Source organism: Tetrao urogallus, assembly GCF_951394365.1.
Source record: "Tetrao urogallus genome assembly, chromosome: Z".
NCBI lineage: Eukaryota > Metazoa > Chordata > Aves > Galliformes > Phasianidae > Tetrao > Tetrao urogallus.
In genome coordinates this window covers 22,066,552-22,085,949 of record NC_136816.1, presented here as the reverse complement: position 1 = coordinate 22,085,949, position 19,398 = coordinate 22,066,552, and the positions used below count along the sequence as shown (strand labels likewise).

At 38.5% G+C, this 19,398-nt stretch overlaps 1 protein-coding gene across 1 annotated transcript in view; it reads left to right on the top strand.

Moving 5' to 3' along the window:
- Positions 1-19,398, top strand: part of FBN2 (fibrillin 2) — a gene marked incomplete at both ends in the record, with an annotated part of 158,293 nt that overhangs the window by 100,375 nt on the left and 38,520 nt on the right. The window contains 11 exons of the mRNA XM_079548052.1: positions 2,465-2,593; positions 7,487-7,612; positions 8,400-8,525; positions 8,863-8,985; positions 9,111-9,236; positions 10,296-10,421; positions 11,356-11,478; positions 12,795-12,917; positions 15,255-15,380; positions 17,376-17,498; positions 17,858-17,980. Of these exons, the coding sequence (XP_079404178.1) occupies positions 2,465-2,593; positions 7,487-7,612; positions 8,400-8,525; positions 8,863-8,985; positions 9,111-9,236; positions 10,296-10,421; positions 11,356-11,478; positions 12,795-12,917; positions 15,255-15,380; positions 17,376-17,498; positions 17,858-17,980 (1,374 nt within the window). The remainder of the gene's footprint in view (positions 1-2,464; positions 2,594-7,486; positions 7,613-8,399; positions 8,526-8,862; positions 8,986-9,110; positions 9,237-10,295; positions 10,422-11,355; positions 11,479-12,794; positions 12,918-15,254; positions 15,381-17,375; positions 17,499-17,857; positions 17,981-19,398) is intronic.

Below are 19,398 nucleotides of genomic sequence, written 5' to 3'. Positions count from 1 at the left end.
TACGGACATTAAAAATCTATTAAATTCGTGCTCAAAGTGCTTGTCATTATGAAAAATTAATAAAGTCACCAGTAAAGCTAATTTCAACGTTTTAACTTACAGATTAACTCACTTTCTTCTTACCAGATGAACTGAGAGACTCCAGTACTGATTATTTTTCATTTAGATATGGTAACTAAGCACATACAGAAATACCTGTGCAATTCTGACAGCAGTGTTAATTCAAGATTTAATTTAATTGCATTTAATTTAAAAGTTCAGTATTTTGTTATTTACTGCCTAGAAAGCTGAGATGGAAGATAAGTGTGATAGTTTCCCGATTATGAGAAACTGGATGCCTGCATTGTGGGTGGCTCTGTGTTGAAAATGAAGGAGGTTTTTTTTTCCACACAGGATCTGAGAGAGTCTAAGTAATATGAAGTGTGGGTGGTAAGGCATGTTAACTGAGGTTGATCTGGATGTCAATGTTGCCCTAACTGGTGATTTCCTTGTTTTTATAGTGACTGCACGGATGAGAAATGCATTTAACTAACTTTATTTCTAATCTAACAAGAAAAGGTCAAAAAAATTCTCCGTACAAAAGTTCATTTGGTTCTGTTTTTCACAGAAAGTTTATTCTGATTAAAATGTTCCACTGAACAGTAACAGAGACAAAGATTTTATTAAGTGGGAGACTTTTTGTTCATTTGTTTTATATTAGCAACAGAATATTTTATAAAGCCTGTAGGAAGCCACACATTCAGTGACATCCCAGGCCCGCCACATGGATTACCATTCTGCACCTCTGCACATCTGTGTATGAGAACTGATCTTATACCAACATAAACCTGTTGAGGGGGGTAACAAGGCAGAGAAGATTCTTACATGTGGTGAAAAATGAACCACTTAGTCTTTGATTCTTCCTTTTTTTTCTTTTGTTCTTTCTTCATTTCTTCAGTTAAGCTTCCATTTTCCTTCTTTTCTTGGGTTACTCCATTGCCCAGGTCACCATTGTAGAACAGACATGTTGATGCCTTTCTCTGCTATTTTATTCCTTGCTTCCCAGATTTCTTGGATGACAGAACCAGTCCTGTGCCCTATCCCTTGGTCTAGTATCTTTATTGTTTCAAATACTTTTTAACTTTTATTCCTTGTACAGAGTTCATGTTTTCTTATTAAATAAAAATAATTGTGAATGAATTGTGGGGATTGTAGAGAGGAGGGCATGAACTGATGGAATTGTGCACTAGTTCAACTCAGAAACAGTGGATGGGCAGTAGAATAAGAAGTGTGTCTAAAAAGATGCAAGAGACAGTAAATAATACACTGTCCAGTCCTTTCCAGTCCTCTTTTTCAATAGCAGTCTGTTTCACTGGATCATATCTATGTTACAAATTCCTGCTCAGATTCCTGCCTTATTACCAGTGTGTTTTACAATGAATCCTTCCTTCTCTTTTACCTTCTACAAACCTGGTATAGTTTTCCAGTGAAAGTATCTGTCATGGAGACTAGATCAATATATGCCCCTGACAGGGAGGCAGTAGGCCCCTGGGCCCCCCCTGACTCCACAAAATGGAAAGGAAAAGGGAAAAGGGGTAGGGAGATGGGAGCTGGGCTCAAGAGAGGAAAAAACAAACAAACAAACAATGGCAACAATCTATGGAGGAAAACTTATTTACTAACTATGATATTGGAATACTATATAATATAATGCAATTGAAATTGAGACTAATAAATCAATTGAAATAGGGAAGAGAGAGTTCCTGAGACTGAGTCAAACTTGAAAAGCTTGATATGGCTAGGAAAGCACCCTCCAGCACCCACTGACAGGCAGCAAGAGACCTCCCCACATGGAAGGGCCAGATCCCATGACTTCTGTAATGTACAGGGACAGGTACCTGGAATTGGGGCATTAACACTTTAATTCCCAGTGCACTACATGATGTTATGATGTGGAATTCTGAAAACCAAAAATCAAAAAAACCATGACAGTATCATTCAAACTTAGTTAATAAAATACACATGCTACAAGAAACTAGTGAACTGTAATTCTTGCTTTCAAGTGAGCTACTTCGATTTTAAATGCAAAACTTGTTGTAAGCTTATAATGCTGTTACTTGAGAATTGTATTCATGAAAAGCAATTTAATGTCAATAGCAGTGCATTCCTGGGTGAAATGGTGCCTGGTAATAATGACTTAGAATTTATTACAATTAGCTTCCTTAGAAATATAGCTTTAATTTACACTTAATGGAAGCCTACTTTTTACTTAGTGTATAGCTGAGAACTCTAAAGTTATGCATTATGAATCGTCCACAAACTTTTTCACGTAATCAGATCATTTTAAATGTTAAATGAATAACATTTCTCTGAGTTATGTACTACATACGATTTTCTTCTAACTCATTTAAAATGACCATTTTTGGTGAAACAAAGGATCATTTTGAACTCTGATTTTTCTACCTTTCCATTTACTGTAATGTAGATATTGACGAGTGCCGGATCTCCCCAGACTTATGTGGAAGTGGTACTTGTGTTAACACTCCTGGAAGCTTTGAGTGTGAGTGCTTTGATGGTTATGAAAGTGGGTTCATGATGATGAAGAACTGTATGGGTAAGTGTTGCCAAGATGCTAAGTCCTTCCATTTACTGTATACTTGTACTATACCAGCTATGCTGCAGTGAATGCTTCATATGCATAATCGCTGTGACTTCTTGGAAAAAAAAGGCATGTTCAGTAGATAGGATGGATAACTGAACTATGCATACAGCTTTGCTTGTTCTTTTTGCTGATGACATTCATATATTTCTGTATAGATAATATACATTGTCAATGACCATTCATATAGTTTCAGCAGTGACTAATGAGGTATTGAAATATACAGCTAAGAATAAAAGTATTTTGAAAGTAATATGATTTGTATTTCCTTTATACTATTAGGACTTAAGAAATTCTGAAAGTATTTCCTGAAAACCCACGTATCTTTAAATGGTCAAAACTTATAAGAATAGATCTGAAACAACAAATGCTGATAACCATCTTACAAAAAAAATATCTGATGTTAACATTCTGTATACACCATAAAAATTGAAAGTTTGAGATTTTGATCTTGGTTGAATGCTCTTCTCCCTAAATAAGTTCAGTTTTATGATTGTGACTCTAAGACCTAACTTTCTGTTGAGGAAAGGAGCAAATCATTCAAATTCTCAGCAAAGACTCCTGAAACAGAATCACCTTTGAAGATTGTCCAGTCCAACCCCTGCTGAGTGCAGAGTAAACTAGAGCAAGGACCGTATGCAGTTGGATATTGAAGATCTTCAGGGATGGATACTGCACAGTCATAGAATCAAAGAATCCTTAGGGTTGGAGGGCACGTCTGAAAGCCATCTAGTTCATCTTCCTTGCAGTGAATGAGGACAAACACACTTGTTCAGGTTGCCCAGGGCCTGATCCAGACTCAACTTGGAAATGTCCAGAAACAGAAGGATGGAGTTTCTGCCACATATCTAGGCAGTCTGCTCCAGTGCCTTACCATCCTCATTGTAAAAGACTTTTTCCTTATATCTAATGTACTCTCTTTAAGCTTGAAACTGTTTCGTCTTGTTCCGTCACCATAGACCCTACTAAAGAGACTGTCCCCTTCTTTCCTGTAACTCTCCTTTAGATACTGAAAGGCTACTCTCAGGTCATCTTGCAGCCTTCTCCAGGTTGAACAGCCCCATCTCTCTCAATCTGTCCATGTGGGAGAGGTGTTCCATCTCTTGGATCATTTTTGTGCCCTCCTTTGGATGTGCCTCAGTAGGTCCACGCCTCTCCTGTACTGAGGACTCCACACCTGGATGCAGTACTCCAGGTGAGGCCTCACCATCGCAGAGTAGAGGGGCAGGATCACCTCCCTTGATCTGCTGGTCATGCTGCTTTGGATGCAGCCCAGAATATGGTTGGCTTTCTGGGCTGCAAGGACACACTGCTGACTCCTGTCCGGCTTCTCACCCGCCTGTACCCAGGTCCCTTTCAGCAAGGTTTGCACTCTATCCTTTCATCCCCTGGGTTGTATTGATAGTGGGGGTTGCCTCGTCCAAGTGCTAGACCTTGCATTTGTCTTTGTTGAACTGCATGAGGTTCACCTGGGCCTACAGCTCAAGCCCGCATAGGACTCTCTGGATGGCATCCTGTCCCTGTAGTGTGTCAGCTGCACCCCACAGCTTGGTGTCATCAGCAAACTTGATGAGGGTGTACTTGATGACCCTATGTCAGTGTTACTGATGAAGATATTAAAGAGTACTGGTCCCAGAAGTGACCCCTGGGGAACATCACTCAATACTGATCTCCATCCAGACGTTGTGCCTTTGACCACCACTTTGTGTACTAAATTCAGCTGCCAGTTCTTTGTCCATCTAACAGGCCACTCATCAAATCTCTGCCTTTCCAACTTGGAGAGAAGGATGTTGTAGGGTACCTTGTCAAAGGCCTTACTGAAGTTGAGATAGGTGACATCAGTGGCTTTTCCCTTGTCCATATCTCTCAGATACTTGTTCTGAGCATCCACCAGGTAAAAAGTTCCTTTCCATGTTTGAACAGAATTTCCTGTCTCAATTTTGTTCACGTTTCTTTCTTGTTCTGTCAGTGGACACCAGTCAGAAGGTAGCTTTGTCTTCCTTACCCTCACCATAAAATATTTATACACACTGATAAACCCTCCCAAGCCTTCTCTTCTCAAAACTGAACATTCACAGGAGTCTAAGCTTTTCTTAAAACATATCTGAAATTCTATCCCATTTCTAGTGATTCTCCATGAAACTTTTTCCAGTATATCCATGTCTGTCTTGTACTGGGGAGCCCAGAACTGAATGCAACACTTTAGATATGGTCTTATCCTTGTTATGTAGAGATTAAGGCTCACCCCCTTCAGTTTTCTGCTGGTACAATTCCTGACACAGTCCAGGGTGCTGCTGACTGTCAGTGCAAAAGGCATGTTGCTGGCTCACATTAAGTCTGCTGGGATCCCCGCGTCCCACTCTGCAAAACTATTTTCCAGTTGGCCAGTCCCCAGCCTGTCCTTCTGAGTGTATTCATTATATTCCAGGAGCAGAACATTGCCGTTGTTTGTTTTGTGAGTTTTCTGTTTGCTTGTTTCTCCAGCCAGTCAAGATTCCTCTGAATGGCAGTACAACTATCTGATGCGTGAACTACTCTTTCCATTTTTCTATCATCTGCATACTTCCTCGGGATGCACTCTGAGCCATCATCCATGTCATTAACAAACTTATTTAACAGTATTTGTCCCATTATTGACTGCTGGAAATATACCACAGGGAACCTATTCATATCTGGACTTTGTGACACTATCACAACCCTTTGAAGCTCCTGGTTCAGTTTTAAGTCTACTCCACTATGCCCTTATCTAGTTCCTAATTCATCAGTTGTCTGCAAGGGTCTTTGGGACGACAGTGTCAAATGCCTTTCTGAAGTCAACATAAAAAGCATCTGCTGCTCTCTCACCCATTGATGTAGACATTGTTTTGATGAAAACTGTCTAGTTGGTCAGTTACGATTTTTCCTTTGAAGTCTCTGTTAACCATGCCATATTGTTTTCATTTGTATGTTTAGAGATGACTTCCAAATTGAAATGTTCTCTGATCTATCACTTTCCCAAGGATCAAAATGGGGCTGAATGGCCTGCAGTTCTGTGGATCCTCTTTCTTACCCTTTTTGTAAAATGGATTTCCTCCCATACTAAAGATTCTAATCTCATTGCCATAACTTTTCAAAGATGATCCATAGTGGCCTCACAGTGACATTGGTTAAATTTCTCAGCAATTGTGGGTATGTTTCACAAGGTTCCATGGACCTGTGAATGTTTCCTTTGTTTAAAAGTTCCCTAACTTGATAATGTCCCATCAAGAGTAAGTCTCCCTTATTTTAGACTTTAGTGCTGATTTTAAGTCTCAAATTCCTGAAAGCAAATATTGGGGAGGATGTAGGCCAAGACAGTTTTGAATAGAATCATAGAATCACAATGATGGAAAGGATCTACAAGATCATCTAGTCCAACCGTCCTCCTATCACCATTACTATCACTATCAAACCGTATCTCAAGGCACCTCATCCAGACAAATATATACCTTCTGCCAGATGTCCATTGTCCACATTTCCTTTTCCTCATTCTGTATTGTCTGTATTTTCTCTTGTCTTCCTTTTGCCAATGATATACTTGTAGAAGACTTTCTTTTTGCTTTCATATTGTCCCTTGCCAGGGTCAGACTGTGATGGAATCCCTGCATACCCAAGCAGGGCCTCTATATTCTTCATAGATCACCTGTCTCTTCTTTTTGTGCTCCCGACTGACCTTAAATATGTGGTTCTAAGGCCCCCATGCAGGCCTCTTGTCACCTGTGCATGATTTCCTGTACACTGTGATGCTTGAAGATACCAAGAATCACCAAAAAGTCATTGCCTGAATTACAGCTTAACATAACAAAGAAGCTAAACCATGGAAACCTTCATGAAAGACAAGGTACAAATGCAGAGGGTGAATACTATTTGTTTTCTGTAAAACAGATGCAGGGAACCAAGTTGTCAGATTAATAAACAGAGTAAGAAAAATAAGAAAAATGAATTCTTGAGGACCTTTTGCAGAAAATAAGAAGGGGAAGGAATAGTTCTGAATCAAGACATCTTGGAGCTTTGAAGATGATCCAAACAGGAGTATACCAAGAAAGAAGTTGGATTCTGTCATCAGTCAGTTTCTCCCTTAATGTGAATAACCTGCGAAATCCTGTGATGCCTTAGCTAATCTCTCAGGCTAACAAAACATAACACTAGTTTAAATATATTTGAATGAAAGTCTCCCATTTCAAAGAAGGCTAGTTGTAGTTCTTCCTGGGAGTCCAAAAGTATAACTGCATCCTGCAGTCATAGAAGTCTTTTGTTTGTAATTCTTTCTATCTGTAGCCTTGGATGTATTTATCAAATTTGAGAGTCAAATTCTCAGTTTGCATTGTAAGTAGTAGAAAGTATGTTTCTCTGCCACGTATCCATATAAACAGTAGCTCTCAAACTGAACAGCAGTTTAGTTAAAAGTTTGCATGCATGTCCCATTACTTGCAATTCATGGACAACAATTTCAGTGCATACATAAATACATATCTTGCTGAATTTAAAAAAACTTTTTGAAAAAATTATCATGTTAACACATTGTTCAAAATAATAACCATCTAAACAGATGCCTTCTTTTCTTGTTTCCTACTTCTCTTAGAATAATTAATTTCAAATGATATATTTTTCCCCAATAAAATAAATTCAATTCACTTTAGAGTTTAGTAACCTATAGTATTTTGTTTGCCCTGTTACGTAGAATGAGGAAAGCAGTAGTGTTGCTTGAATTAAACTGTTGTTTCATGTGTGAACTCCTGAACTTGACACTTCCAGGCTCTGACAACTGCCTTTCCCTTTTTTTGATCCTTATTAATGAATTTTTGCTTACTTATCATGATTTATTTTCAGATATTGATGAATGTGAACGCAACCCTCTACTGTGTAGAGGTGGCATGTGTGTGAATACAGAAGGGAGTTTTCAGTGTAACTGTCCTGTGGGACATGAGCTGTCACCATCACGTGAGGAATGCATTGGTGAGTTTCAACTAAGAATAATAGTCTTCATCTTTCTGAAAAGAGCAATATTTTGTACAATGTGTTACTGGTAAGGATGTGACTGCAGAATACTGTGTATGGATTCTTGATCTTCCTTGGAATACCTTCAAATAAAATGAGTCCCTCTGAATTAAAGCCTTATAGCAGACCCTATAAAATCTCCAGTGCCCTTGGCATTGTTGACTTCAAATTGAATTATTTTACTAGGCCTTTAGGGTTTATTAAGCAACTGAAAGGACTGTACTGCTCATGTTAGCAACTTTCAATTAAAAGACATAAAAGTACAAAGTGAACCTTGTTCCTACAATAACAAAAAGTTTTTTTTGACTCTGTGGTGATATGCAGCTCAGCTTTTTGCACATGATCTTCTAAAAAGTTGGGGGGAAAAAAGTAAAAGCTGTAAAGCAGGTTGCCTGTTTGGTCGCTGTGTTTGATGCATAGTCACTGCATGAGATGGCTTAAACTCCAGCAAATTGGAGTACCATGCACTTGCTGAGGGTCAGTATTCAGCATGTGCTGCTGTTAATACTCACAGACAAGAGATGAAGAAAATAAACATTTGGTTATTATACACGCTGTATTTGATCACTAGACCTGATATACAGAGATGCATACCTTGAACTGGAAAATAAAAAGAACAAGAAACTGAACATGTTTGAATTCTACTGGTTTAAAATGTTATTCTTCATCCTCTTTCTTGGGCATTTGAGAAGTTATAGTCTGCATTCTAGCTAGTAAGTAATCAATATAAATTCTTCTTTTCCAGATGTAAATGAATGCTCACTAAGTGACAATCTCTGCAGAAATGGCAACTGTGTGAACATGGTTGGAACATACCAGTGTTCCTGTAACTCTGGATACCAAGCCACATCTGACAGACAGGGCTGTGTAGGCAAGTGCCACATACCTTCAACTGCACATTTTTACTGCCACGTATATTATTTCATATGGCTTTCATACTACGTTCCACATGTCTTTTGCACTTATTTTAACAACTCCAGTAATAAATGTGAACAAAAGCAGCACAGCAGCAACTAAAAGTAGCTATTTTCTACCTATGAAATGCAGTTGAAAGGTGAAAGGTTGAACAAAATGTAAATCATGAGAGTGCATTATAAGAACTAAAAACTAGAATCGTGGCAAACCCATTCATCTCCTAGGTAAAATTGCAAGATGAAGTGACTTTTCCTTAGAAAGTGGACTTACTGTAACTAATGTTGCTTCCCCAGATATTGATGAATGTATGATAATGAATGGTGGCTGTGACACCCACTGCACTAACTCAGAAGGCAGCTACGAATGTAGCTGCAGTGATGGCTATGCTCTAATGCCAGATGTCAGGACGTGTGCAGGTATGTTTTATTATCTTCATTGGATTTCGTTTAAAATGTATTGAAAGTTAAAGCATTTGAGCCAATATGAATATGGTTCGGAAGTCTTCACCAGTGTGAGAGAACTAGTTCTACTTTTATTTCAGATATTGATGAGTGTGAAAACAATCCAGATATATGTGATGGAGGGCAATGTACTAACATTCCAGGGGAGTATCGCTGTCTCTGTTACGATGGATTTATGGCTTCTATGGACATGAAAACTTGTATTGGTAAGTATCTGTATGCAGTGAAGGTAATGCAAGTCTAAAAATTATACAGCTTACATTTTGGGATTTTCTGCTCAATCCTTGAGAAAAAGTTTTGGAATGGTACCTAAATTGTAGAAAACGAAAGATCTGTAGGTCTTTCTTGCCACTGTATAAATGTCAGGAAGGGTATAAGAAATATTGAGAAAACTCTAGGCGTGAATCAAGTCCTGTAAATCCAAAAATAGGATTGATATAATCACAGTTGTGGGATTTATCTAGAGCACTATGACTGAGAAGACAATTTTGGGTGCCCCAGCTTTTTATTGTAACTCTTTTAAATACTTTAGTTTGTGCTCACAACTACAGAAAGGTATCATGCATGATTATAAAGGAAATCAAAATAAAAGTATTTCTTCAGTTTCAGTTAACGTGTTTAGTTAGGTGCTTATATGAAGCCACCACCTTTTATATACAATGCTTTATTTATTTTAAGATGCTTGGGCTATGTTACTTAAATACTTAAATCTGTCCATTAAACCTTTCAGTAGTCATTTTAAACAAGGGCGCCTAGGTGTACAGACAAACACATTGAGGAAAAGTTAGGTTACGTAATGTAAATGCTATTCTAGAATTACAGAGTATCCCAGGCTAAAAGGGACCCACAAGGTTCACAAGACCGACCCCTGGCTCCACACAGCATCACCCAAAATCCAAACCCTGCATCTGAGAGCATTGTCCAAACACTCCTTGGGCTCCAGCACTGGGGCCATGCCCACCGCCCTGTGCATCCCGTTCCATGCCCACCGCCCTGTGGTGCAGACCCTTTCCCTGACCCCCAGCTGCCCTCCCCTGACGCAGCTCCATGCCGTTCCCTCGGCCCTGTCGCTGGCACACACAGCAGAGCTCAGCGCTGCCCTCCGCAGCGCTTTGTTGCAAGGCCTCGTTAGCCTCAAAGAAGTCAGCAGCTTCTCCTAGCGTGCTTTTGACATTTTTACCTGAACAATGGTTTTCCAAAATGAAAAAGTGTGCTTTTAGGTGACAGCAGTATGTAACTAATAATAAATTTATGTGCACTTACAGATGTGAATGAATGTGATTTGAATTCCAACATTTGTATGTTTGGGGAATGTGAGAACACTAAAGGTTCCTTCATTTGTCACTGCCAGCTAGGATATTCAGTCAAGAAAGGAACCACTGGATGCACAGGTAATGCAAATTTCCAACATATGTATCATGGTGTATACATATCTTACTTGGCTCTAAGGTAAAATAAATGCCTAAGTGCGTTCACATGGTTGAAGAGGCCTTGTGGATAACGGCAGTTTTAAAGGCAAACCTTGTTCTTGTATAAACTGAGGGAATATCTACAGTATGAAACTTAGGTTGCCCAGGTGCATCTGTATTTGTGTTAAAGTATTCTATCTGAACTATTTGTCATGCATACTTAAGGTACTCATGTCAACTACAGCTGCAGGAAATGACCCAGGAGTCTAAGAAAAAGATTGAAAGGGAAAACAGTAGAAGAATGAAAAAGAAAGCAGTTATGTTAGAGGGAAAATAAATGCCTTCCTTTATCCCATGCTAACAAATTTTAAAGAATCAGAGTAGTTCCGTTTCAAACCGTGCAACGTCCTATAGTAATGCATTTGCCTTTGCAGACTGGGTCAACTCTGTTGAAGCAAGCTAAGTTCTTCCAAAATTACTTTTCTAGGGAGGTTGACAGAATTCCTCTCATAATTTTACATTTAGGAATTTATTCTGCATCATTTTTATAAGTAAAATAATTCCTGTAACTAAAATGTGCCTCTCACCCACAGTCTGTTAGACATTTCAGCATGTTTAGTATGTCTGTAAGAGAGCTTTAATTTTACTAAAATGGAGCTGTAGGAAATCAACCTAATTTCTTCATGTTTACAAAAAACATGTTAAAAGCATATTAAAAGGACAATTGAAAATACAGATATAACTATTATTAAGCTATAATACAAAGCCATTTGCTTAAATTATTATATGGTTTTGAAGTCTTATTTTTTAAAAGATTGTAAAACTGCACTCTGGGAATGAGCAACATGTAAGAGCATCTGTGTAATATTCTGGTGCTCCTGATTGTAAACACTGATAGTTTATTTTGTGCTTGCAGATGTGGATGAGTGTGAAATTGGTGCTCACAATTGTGACATGCATGCCTCATGTGTCAATGTACCAGGAAGTTTTAAATGTACTTGCAGAGAGGGATGGTTTGGAAATGGCATTAAATGTATTGGTAAGTATATAGAAAACTAAGGTTTTCTCTCTTTCTTGTTATTTTATTAATGATGCATGCAATCGAACTATGAATACCTCACTAGAAGCAAATATTTGTTTTTCTCTCAGCTGCACTCTGTGATTAGATGAGCGTAGAGGATTCTTAGATTTCAGAGATTTGGAGGATTTTTTTTTTCCTCAAAAGCCTGCCTGTGTATCATTCTACTGAATTAAATAGGTATTTTACAAAGTTAGTATGAAATGTCCAAAATGTGCAAAATATAAAATTCAGTCAAAAATACAACTGAGTTTGTTTTGTGATTTCCTGCCAGTAAGATACTATTTCTATTACTTAATGCAGCTTTTTTGTATTAATCCTATGGTACAGGCCTATCAGTTGATAGGCCTAATATAACACAGATTAGACTCAGCATATGGGAAACTTGATTCTACTTTTGTTGGGCTACTGCAACCAAATCATGTCCCCTTGCCTTTGCTTTTAACTTTTGTATGTAAGAGATTGTAAAATTTACCTTTTTTGCAAAACGTTTTTGAAATTGTGGAATCAGAATTTCACATACGAATTAGACTTTATTGGTGTAATATATGAAAGATAAAATATTGTATTATGACATTTTACTGTGGATTTTAAAGCTAAGTCTGAGGAAAAAAAAAAAGGCTCTATGGTTTTTATTGTTATCATGTAATAAAAATTTGTGAAGTTCAACTAGGCAAATAAAAAGTCCTATTTGAAGGGATTTAGAAAAAAATTCCAGCAGCATCCTTGTAGTTAAAATAACTGCTGAATATAGAGTGTTCTTCCAGGAGACCCCTCTACAGACAGCCACTGATGGGCGAGGCAGAATATCAAAGTAGCTGTCAAATTTGTTGTAGCATCTATTATAGTGTGATACTTATTTCTGACTTGCATGTCATTCAACTGGATGGTCACTAAATCGAGCTTTAATTGCTCATTAGTGTCAGGAGAATTGTCTTTTTCTTTCTTTCCACCTTTTTTTTTTGTTTGTTTCAAATCCAAAGTGACACCTAAATTGGTAAGAAAGCTTGCATTGACTTCCATAAGATTAGGCTGCTTTTGTGTTCTAATAATTGAGAAGAGTCATCAAATGTGCCAGCTTTTGACTTCACCATCTTTGCTTTATGGTAAGCTTTTTAACAGGATAACACTGAAGCAATGGTGTCAACATTTGCACTAATGAATCAGTCGAATTCCATCCATTGATAGGATGTTCTGTGTTTTTTTATCTTGACAGTTTCATGAAAGTATTCTGTCTTTTGTATTAACACTTGTAATTTTTTGCCTCTGATGTGCAGATCTTGATGAATGTTCTAATGGAACACACCAGTGCAGTGTGAATGCTCAGTGTGTGAACACACCAGGGTCATATCGCTGTGCCTGTGCTGAGGGATTCACAGGGGATGGATTTACCTGCTCTGGTATGTACTTTCTGTGAAAGCTGATTTGTCTCTGGCGGTTTCTGTTGTGTGGAAGCTTAGAAAAATTAGACTCAACCCCAAACACACAGTAATATATTTTAAAATCAGTGTTACTCCCATCTCCTGAGGAAATGCTCACAGAGGTGGCTGACTGTTATATAGGAGTGTGTGCAACACTAAATACACTGGGACTTGTTTGTTGAGTGAACTTCCTGTGCTTCTTCCTCCACAGCAAATAGGCATTTGCTCTTTCAGAAATAGTTGAAAAACTTTGTTATGTCTGCATTTATCTCACTTCAACGGACAATGAGAAAGAACCCTGCATCCCTAAACCTCTAGGTGGGGACTGGGGCGACAAATCCCCCCCCCCCGCTGTGAGGACAGAGCAAGTCCGAGACCACCTCATGAGACTGAATGTGTCCATGGGGCCGGATGGCGTGCATCCCAGGGTTCTGAAGGAGCTGGCTGAGGTGGTTGCTCTCCATCATTTTTGAAAAGTCGTGGCTGTCAGGTGAGGTCCCGGATGACTGGAAGAAGGGTCACGTCACTCCCATTTACAAGAAGGGGAGCAAGGAGGATCCAGGGAACTACAGGCCAGTGAGTCTCACCTCTGTGCCTGGGAAGATCATGGAACAGATCCTCCTGGATGACATGCTCGACCACATGAGGGATGGGCATGTCATCCATGACAGCCAGCATGGCTTCATCAGAGGAAGGTCATGATTGACCGATCTGGTGGCCTTCTATGATGGAGTGACTGCATCGGTCAACACAGTTGAAGGAAGGGATGCCATGCAGAGGCACCTCGAGAGGCTTGAAAGGTGGGCCCGGGTGAACCTGATGAGGTTCAACACAGCAAAGTGCAAAGTTTTGCACTTGGGCCGGAGGAGTCCAAGGCATCCCTACAGGCTGGAAGGAGCGGTCCTTGAGAGCAGCCCTGTGGAGAAGGACCTGGGGGTCCTGATAGATGAAAAACTTAATATGAGCCAGCAGTGTGCTCTTGCGGCTCGGAGGGCAAATGGTATCCTGGGCTCCATCAAAAGAGGGGTGGCCAGCAGAGACAGGGAGGTGATTGTCCCCCTTAACTCTGCTCTTGTGAGCCCCATCTGGAATACTGCATCCAAGTGTGGAGCCTGCAGTACAGAAAAGACAGGGAGCTATTGGAGAGGGTCCAGAGGAGGGCCACAAAGATGATCAGGGGACTGGAGCACCTCCTCTACAAAGACAGGCTGAGGGAGCTGGGCTTGTTCGGCCTGGAGAAAAGAAGGCTGCGGGGTGACCTCATTGCAGCCTTTCAATACCTAAAGGGAGCCTACAAATAGGAGGGGAATCAACTCTTTGAAAGGGTTGATGTGTGTAGAACGAGGGGAAATGGTTTTAAGTTGAGGGAGGGAAGATTTGGGTCGGACATCAGGGGGAAATTCTTTATCCAAAGAGTGATGAGGTGCTGGAACAGCTGCCCAGAGAGGCTGTGGATGCCCCGTCCTTGGAGGTGTTCAAGGCCAGGTTGGATGGGACCCTGGGCAGCCTGGTTTAGCATTAAACGTGGAGGTTGGTGGCCCTGCATGTGGCAGGGGGTTGGAGATTCATGATCCTTGAGGTCCCTTAGAACCGTGGCCATTTTGTGATTCTGTGATACTGTGATTTAAATTCATTGGTAGCTGTTTGCTATTAATAGCGAACACTGTTTGGCTTGCAGTGTTTCAAAGTAACCCTAAATTTAGATAATTATGTAAAGCGTAAGGATTTTTTTGTAGAACATGACTGGCTTGGCATTGAATTACTGTGTTTTATCACTTAAAGTGGAAGATGCAACAGTGTCTATGCTCTAGAGTTCTAATATGCTATGCATGCAGTCAGCAAATTTGAAGGTTTGAAGGAGTGCATCTGAACAGTAGTAAAATACAAAGAAATTAATGTGAATGTGTCCGTAATTAGCTAACTGGCTTTAGACCAAAAATAAATTTACACCTTTAATGTAAGATCGTCTGATTGGCATTGGGAGTTTTTTATTTCAGAAGTATGATCTTCTAATTTTACTTCTTTGTATGTTTCACCTTTGTGGTTAACTTTAACACATATTATTAAAGCTAATAGTACTGAACTGAAAACCTTGCATTATTACAAAAATTTAAATTCTCATGATGAAAGAAGACTCTTAGCTGATTAAAAGGAGTCAATTTAGAAATTACATTAGATTAGATTTTCTTTGTTCTCACAAGTTATCTTCAGGTAGAAATATTTTATATCAGCAGTACCCAGAAACATAGAGTGGTAGTGTAAATTTTTTTTTATTTTGAAGGATTTTATTTTGAAGAAAGTTTCTCTCTCCCACAGATGTTGATGAATGTGCAGAAAATATTAATCTGTGTGAAAATGGACAGTGTTTGAATGTCCCTGGTGCGTACCGTTGTGAATGTGAGATGGGATTCACTCCTGCCTCGGACAGCAAGTCATGCCAAGGTAAGCTACCAGTACTTCAGATTTATTTTCTGGGTTTGGATTGGCAGCTATAAAGCAACAAGAATTGCTGGAAGTACCTCTGCCTGGAACAGAATATGCAGCATGAACTTGACATATAAAAGTGATTTCTTCAAGTAAGAAAGTTTCTGGTCATGGTCCAAAAATCTAAGTGGAGTTTGGCTCTGTAGTTTTCAAACTCATGACTATTTTTCTTTGTTTTGTTGCTAGTGAATAGTACGTTGAAAATCCTACATTAATCACTGTTTTTATTAACGTGTTTACTTAGTGAAGTTTGTATTTCCTAAGTGACTTCATTTTTAATTTTTTTTTTTCAGAAAATTTAGAGTGGGCAAATCACCACTATATTTGACAAGTCTGTAACACTCCTTAAAATGTATCCTGGAGCTTTTTTTAATTGTCATGCATTCACCTTCAGTATTGTATCAGATCATCTGAAGCACAGAAGTTATTCTCTCTCTAACCCAGTTCAGTTTCTATTCCCTTTTGTGTTCTTGGATCCTTTTTCAGATTAATGTGAAAATTGTGTATTAGAGAAATTCTTTGTAACTAATTCTCCAAAGCTTTTCAACTTATTTATTCTGTAATGGCAAAAAACTATTAACTTCTAAGAAAATTAAAATTTATAACGAGACATTTAAAACAGTCTCCAAAATGTAGTCTTTAAAATTCAGTCAGTAACTTGGCACATCCACATATGCAGGAGTACATGTACAAAAGAGACTTCTGCCATAAGCTTTTGAAAAATCAGCTACTCAGTTGTTCTAATTAGATCAATTACACTGACAACATATTATTGTCTTATTTAGTTAATTTCTCAGTGCAGCTCAGTTGCCAATTCATAATTAAACCAATGTTCTAATAAATCCCCAAATACAAACTATCTAATCAGTATTTTGAAAAAAATATATTGTAATTTTTGGGACAGCAGGTCATGAAATTTTGGCTTTTCATTTGGTCCACAATGATGCACTGAAAAAGAAATTGAAGATTCTGGAAAAAAATCTTGGAATATTATTGTGATTCCAGTAGAAGTCTGGAAGTGTTACATAGGTTAATCTGCACAATTTGAGAACTAAACTGTATGAATGCTGAATACTTCAGAATTCTAAAAAAAAGAAAAAATTGGTATATTAATGTGTTCCTTTGATAAGGTGACTCCTTGGCAAATTTCTTCAATCAGTGGATAAAATCCAAGTCCTGGATATAGTGCAATAATTGTAATATAAATAATTGATTTAATTTCGACAGAAATGAGATGTTCATGCATTCCCTTCTCAATGGCACAGTCTTTTCTGTACCTTTGCTAACTTTTATCATAACACTAATTGTGTTCTTGACCTAATTTGGAAGTCATCTCATGGCTGTACTCTCAACAGTACTTAGAAATCTTCCTTTAATGACCAGGTTAAATTAATAGAGGTCTGTTAGATATTAAACATTTATCTTAAATTTCATTTTTCCGTAAAAATTGATCCCTTCTTTCTCCCTTCTTCCTCTCAGAAAGTCACTCAATCTCCTATGGTCTTGTAAAGAGGCATTATATCACTTCTCAACCTTTGGCTAAGGCAGACATGCCATTACATTTTGTAACTCTGATCATTTTAATATTCCTTTGTTACATGTCTTCCAGTTTTAGCTCATCATTCTTGAACAGAGCACTGTACGCAGAACTCCAAATGAAGATTCAGCAGTTCGTTGTAAAATTATATAAATGCTTTGTGCTTTCCTGTCTGTCCTTGCTAAAAATAGCCCACTAGGTCGTGCTAGAGCTGCTGAGCCCTTTGCAATGTTGCTTGATTTTGGCTGCTTAGGAGTCTTGCTATCTGACAGTACCTGCAGATTTTTTTTTCCTGTTAGTTGCTTTCAGCTCGGAAGTTACATGTGTCTCCATTTAAATTTTGCAGTATAGTACATTATTGTAAATACTTATGAAGTAATCATATGTAACTTTCTGGTTTTAATATATTCCTTCAGATATCGATGAATGCTCCTTCCAGAATATATGTGTATTTGGTACCTGTAATAATCTACCAGGAATGTTTCATTGCATCTGTGATGATGGCTATGAACTAGATAGAACTGGGGGAAACTGTACAGGTATATTTCATCTGTTTGTAGATATGTTAAGACTAAAATATTTTTTAATTGCACCAAGTAAATTGGAATGAATTCACAAAACATGCATTGTATTCTCTTGCAACAGTACAAATGTATTTTTTCCCTGCTAATCGCACGCTATGAAGTCATTAAAGAACGGATTAAAACAATTGCTTCTTAACTGTAGAGAAATTATTAACACATAAATTGTTTGAAGAATTATTAATAGTTCTCTCCTTCAATTTTATTTAGCAATAACTTGTATTTGAAATTTTCCTGCTTGTTTTGCCTTAAAATGTAAAATGTGTCTTGTTTTCCATCCAGTGAATGGATTTATGAATGTAGCCTTCCTATTTCAGATATTGATGAATGTGCTGATCCCATTAACTGCGTTAATGGTCTTTGTGTAAATACTCCTGGGAGGTATGAATGTAACTGTCCTCCAGATTTCCAGCTGAATCCTACTGGAGTGGGTTGTGTGGGTAAGTAAAAGCTACCCTGAAGTATTACTGTAGAAAAAAATTAATGATCATGTGTTGTATGGATACTAGATATATCAAACAATAGTAGTTTTGGCCTCTGTTCAAAGGCAGGGTGGCTGTTCTGCCAGCGTGAGGATAGCAAGATAGAAAAATAATGATGGAGTCATAGAATCCTCAGGTTAGAAAAGACCTTAAAGATCTTCAAGTCCACCCATGACCTAACCATACTACCCTAACTAACAACCCTCCGCTAAATCATGTCCCTGAGCACCACATCCAAATGGTTTTTAAACACATCCAGGGATGGTGACTCAACCTCCTCCCTGGGGACCCTATTCTAGTGCTGATCCTACTGTAGTTTATGTAGTTCTCTCTGGCTTAGTACATAATGTGAACTTTCATTACATTTTCCAATTTCATTACGTTTTCCGCTTCATATAGGACTGTCATGTGATCCTGGAAAAGCTTTGTAGCATTTAATTTGGAAAACAGCAATTTTATTTTAATACCTTGGGAACTCAGTTTTGCTTAAATTAGTAATTACAACTCTTTCCATTTTCTGATTATTTACAATAATATTTATTTGCCACCACATTATGGCACCACCAAAACCACCATATTATGTTGCTTTGCTGGATCCTGGAGGTAAGATCCTGTTTGAGATTTTCACCCTGTTGACCAATTTTGACCTGAAGAGTCAGTGGCACTAATGTTTGGATGGAGATCAGTAATGAGTGTTCTTCTCCAGAGGTCAGTGCTGGGACCAGTACTCTTTAAAATATTCATTAATTACATTGACAGTGGGGTCAAGTACACCCTCATCAAGTTTGCTGACACCAAGCTGTGGGGTGCAGTTGACACACTACAGGGACAGGATGCCATCCAGAGAGTCCTATGCAGGCTTGAGCAGTGGACCCAGGTGAACCTCATGCAGGAGCTCCATTCCTTTGTCCCTGGAGACTTTGAAGGCGAGTCTGGATCAGGCCCTGGGCAACCTGAACAAGTGTGGATGTCCCTGATCATTGCAGGGAAGATGGGCTAGATGATCTTTAATGGTCACTTCCAACTCTAAGGATTCTATGACTTTTTAAAAAAATTTTAACCTGAAATTTTTGGATAGGAAGAGAATGTATGTAATCTATTCTCATTGAACTGGAAATCTTCATTTCTGTCTCCTACAGACTGTTTTTTTAGATACATGCCTTAATATCTTTCTTCTTGTCACGGAGTTAACTAGATCAATCTATGCCCCTGATGGGCACCAGCCCCAAGAAACGGAAAGGAAAAGGGAAAAGGGGTAGGGAGATGGGAGCTGGGCTCAAGGAAGGAAAAAAAAACAATGGCAACAATCTATGGAGGAAAACTTATTTTACTATGATATCGGAATGCAAGATAACACAATATAATACAATCTAATT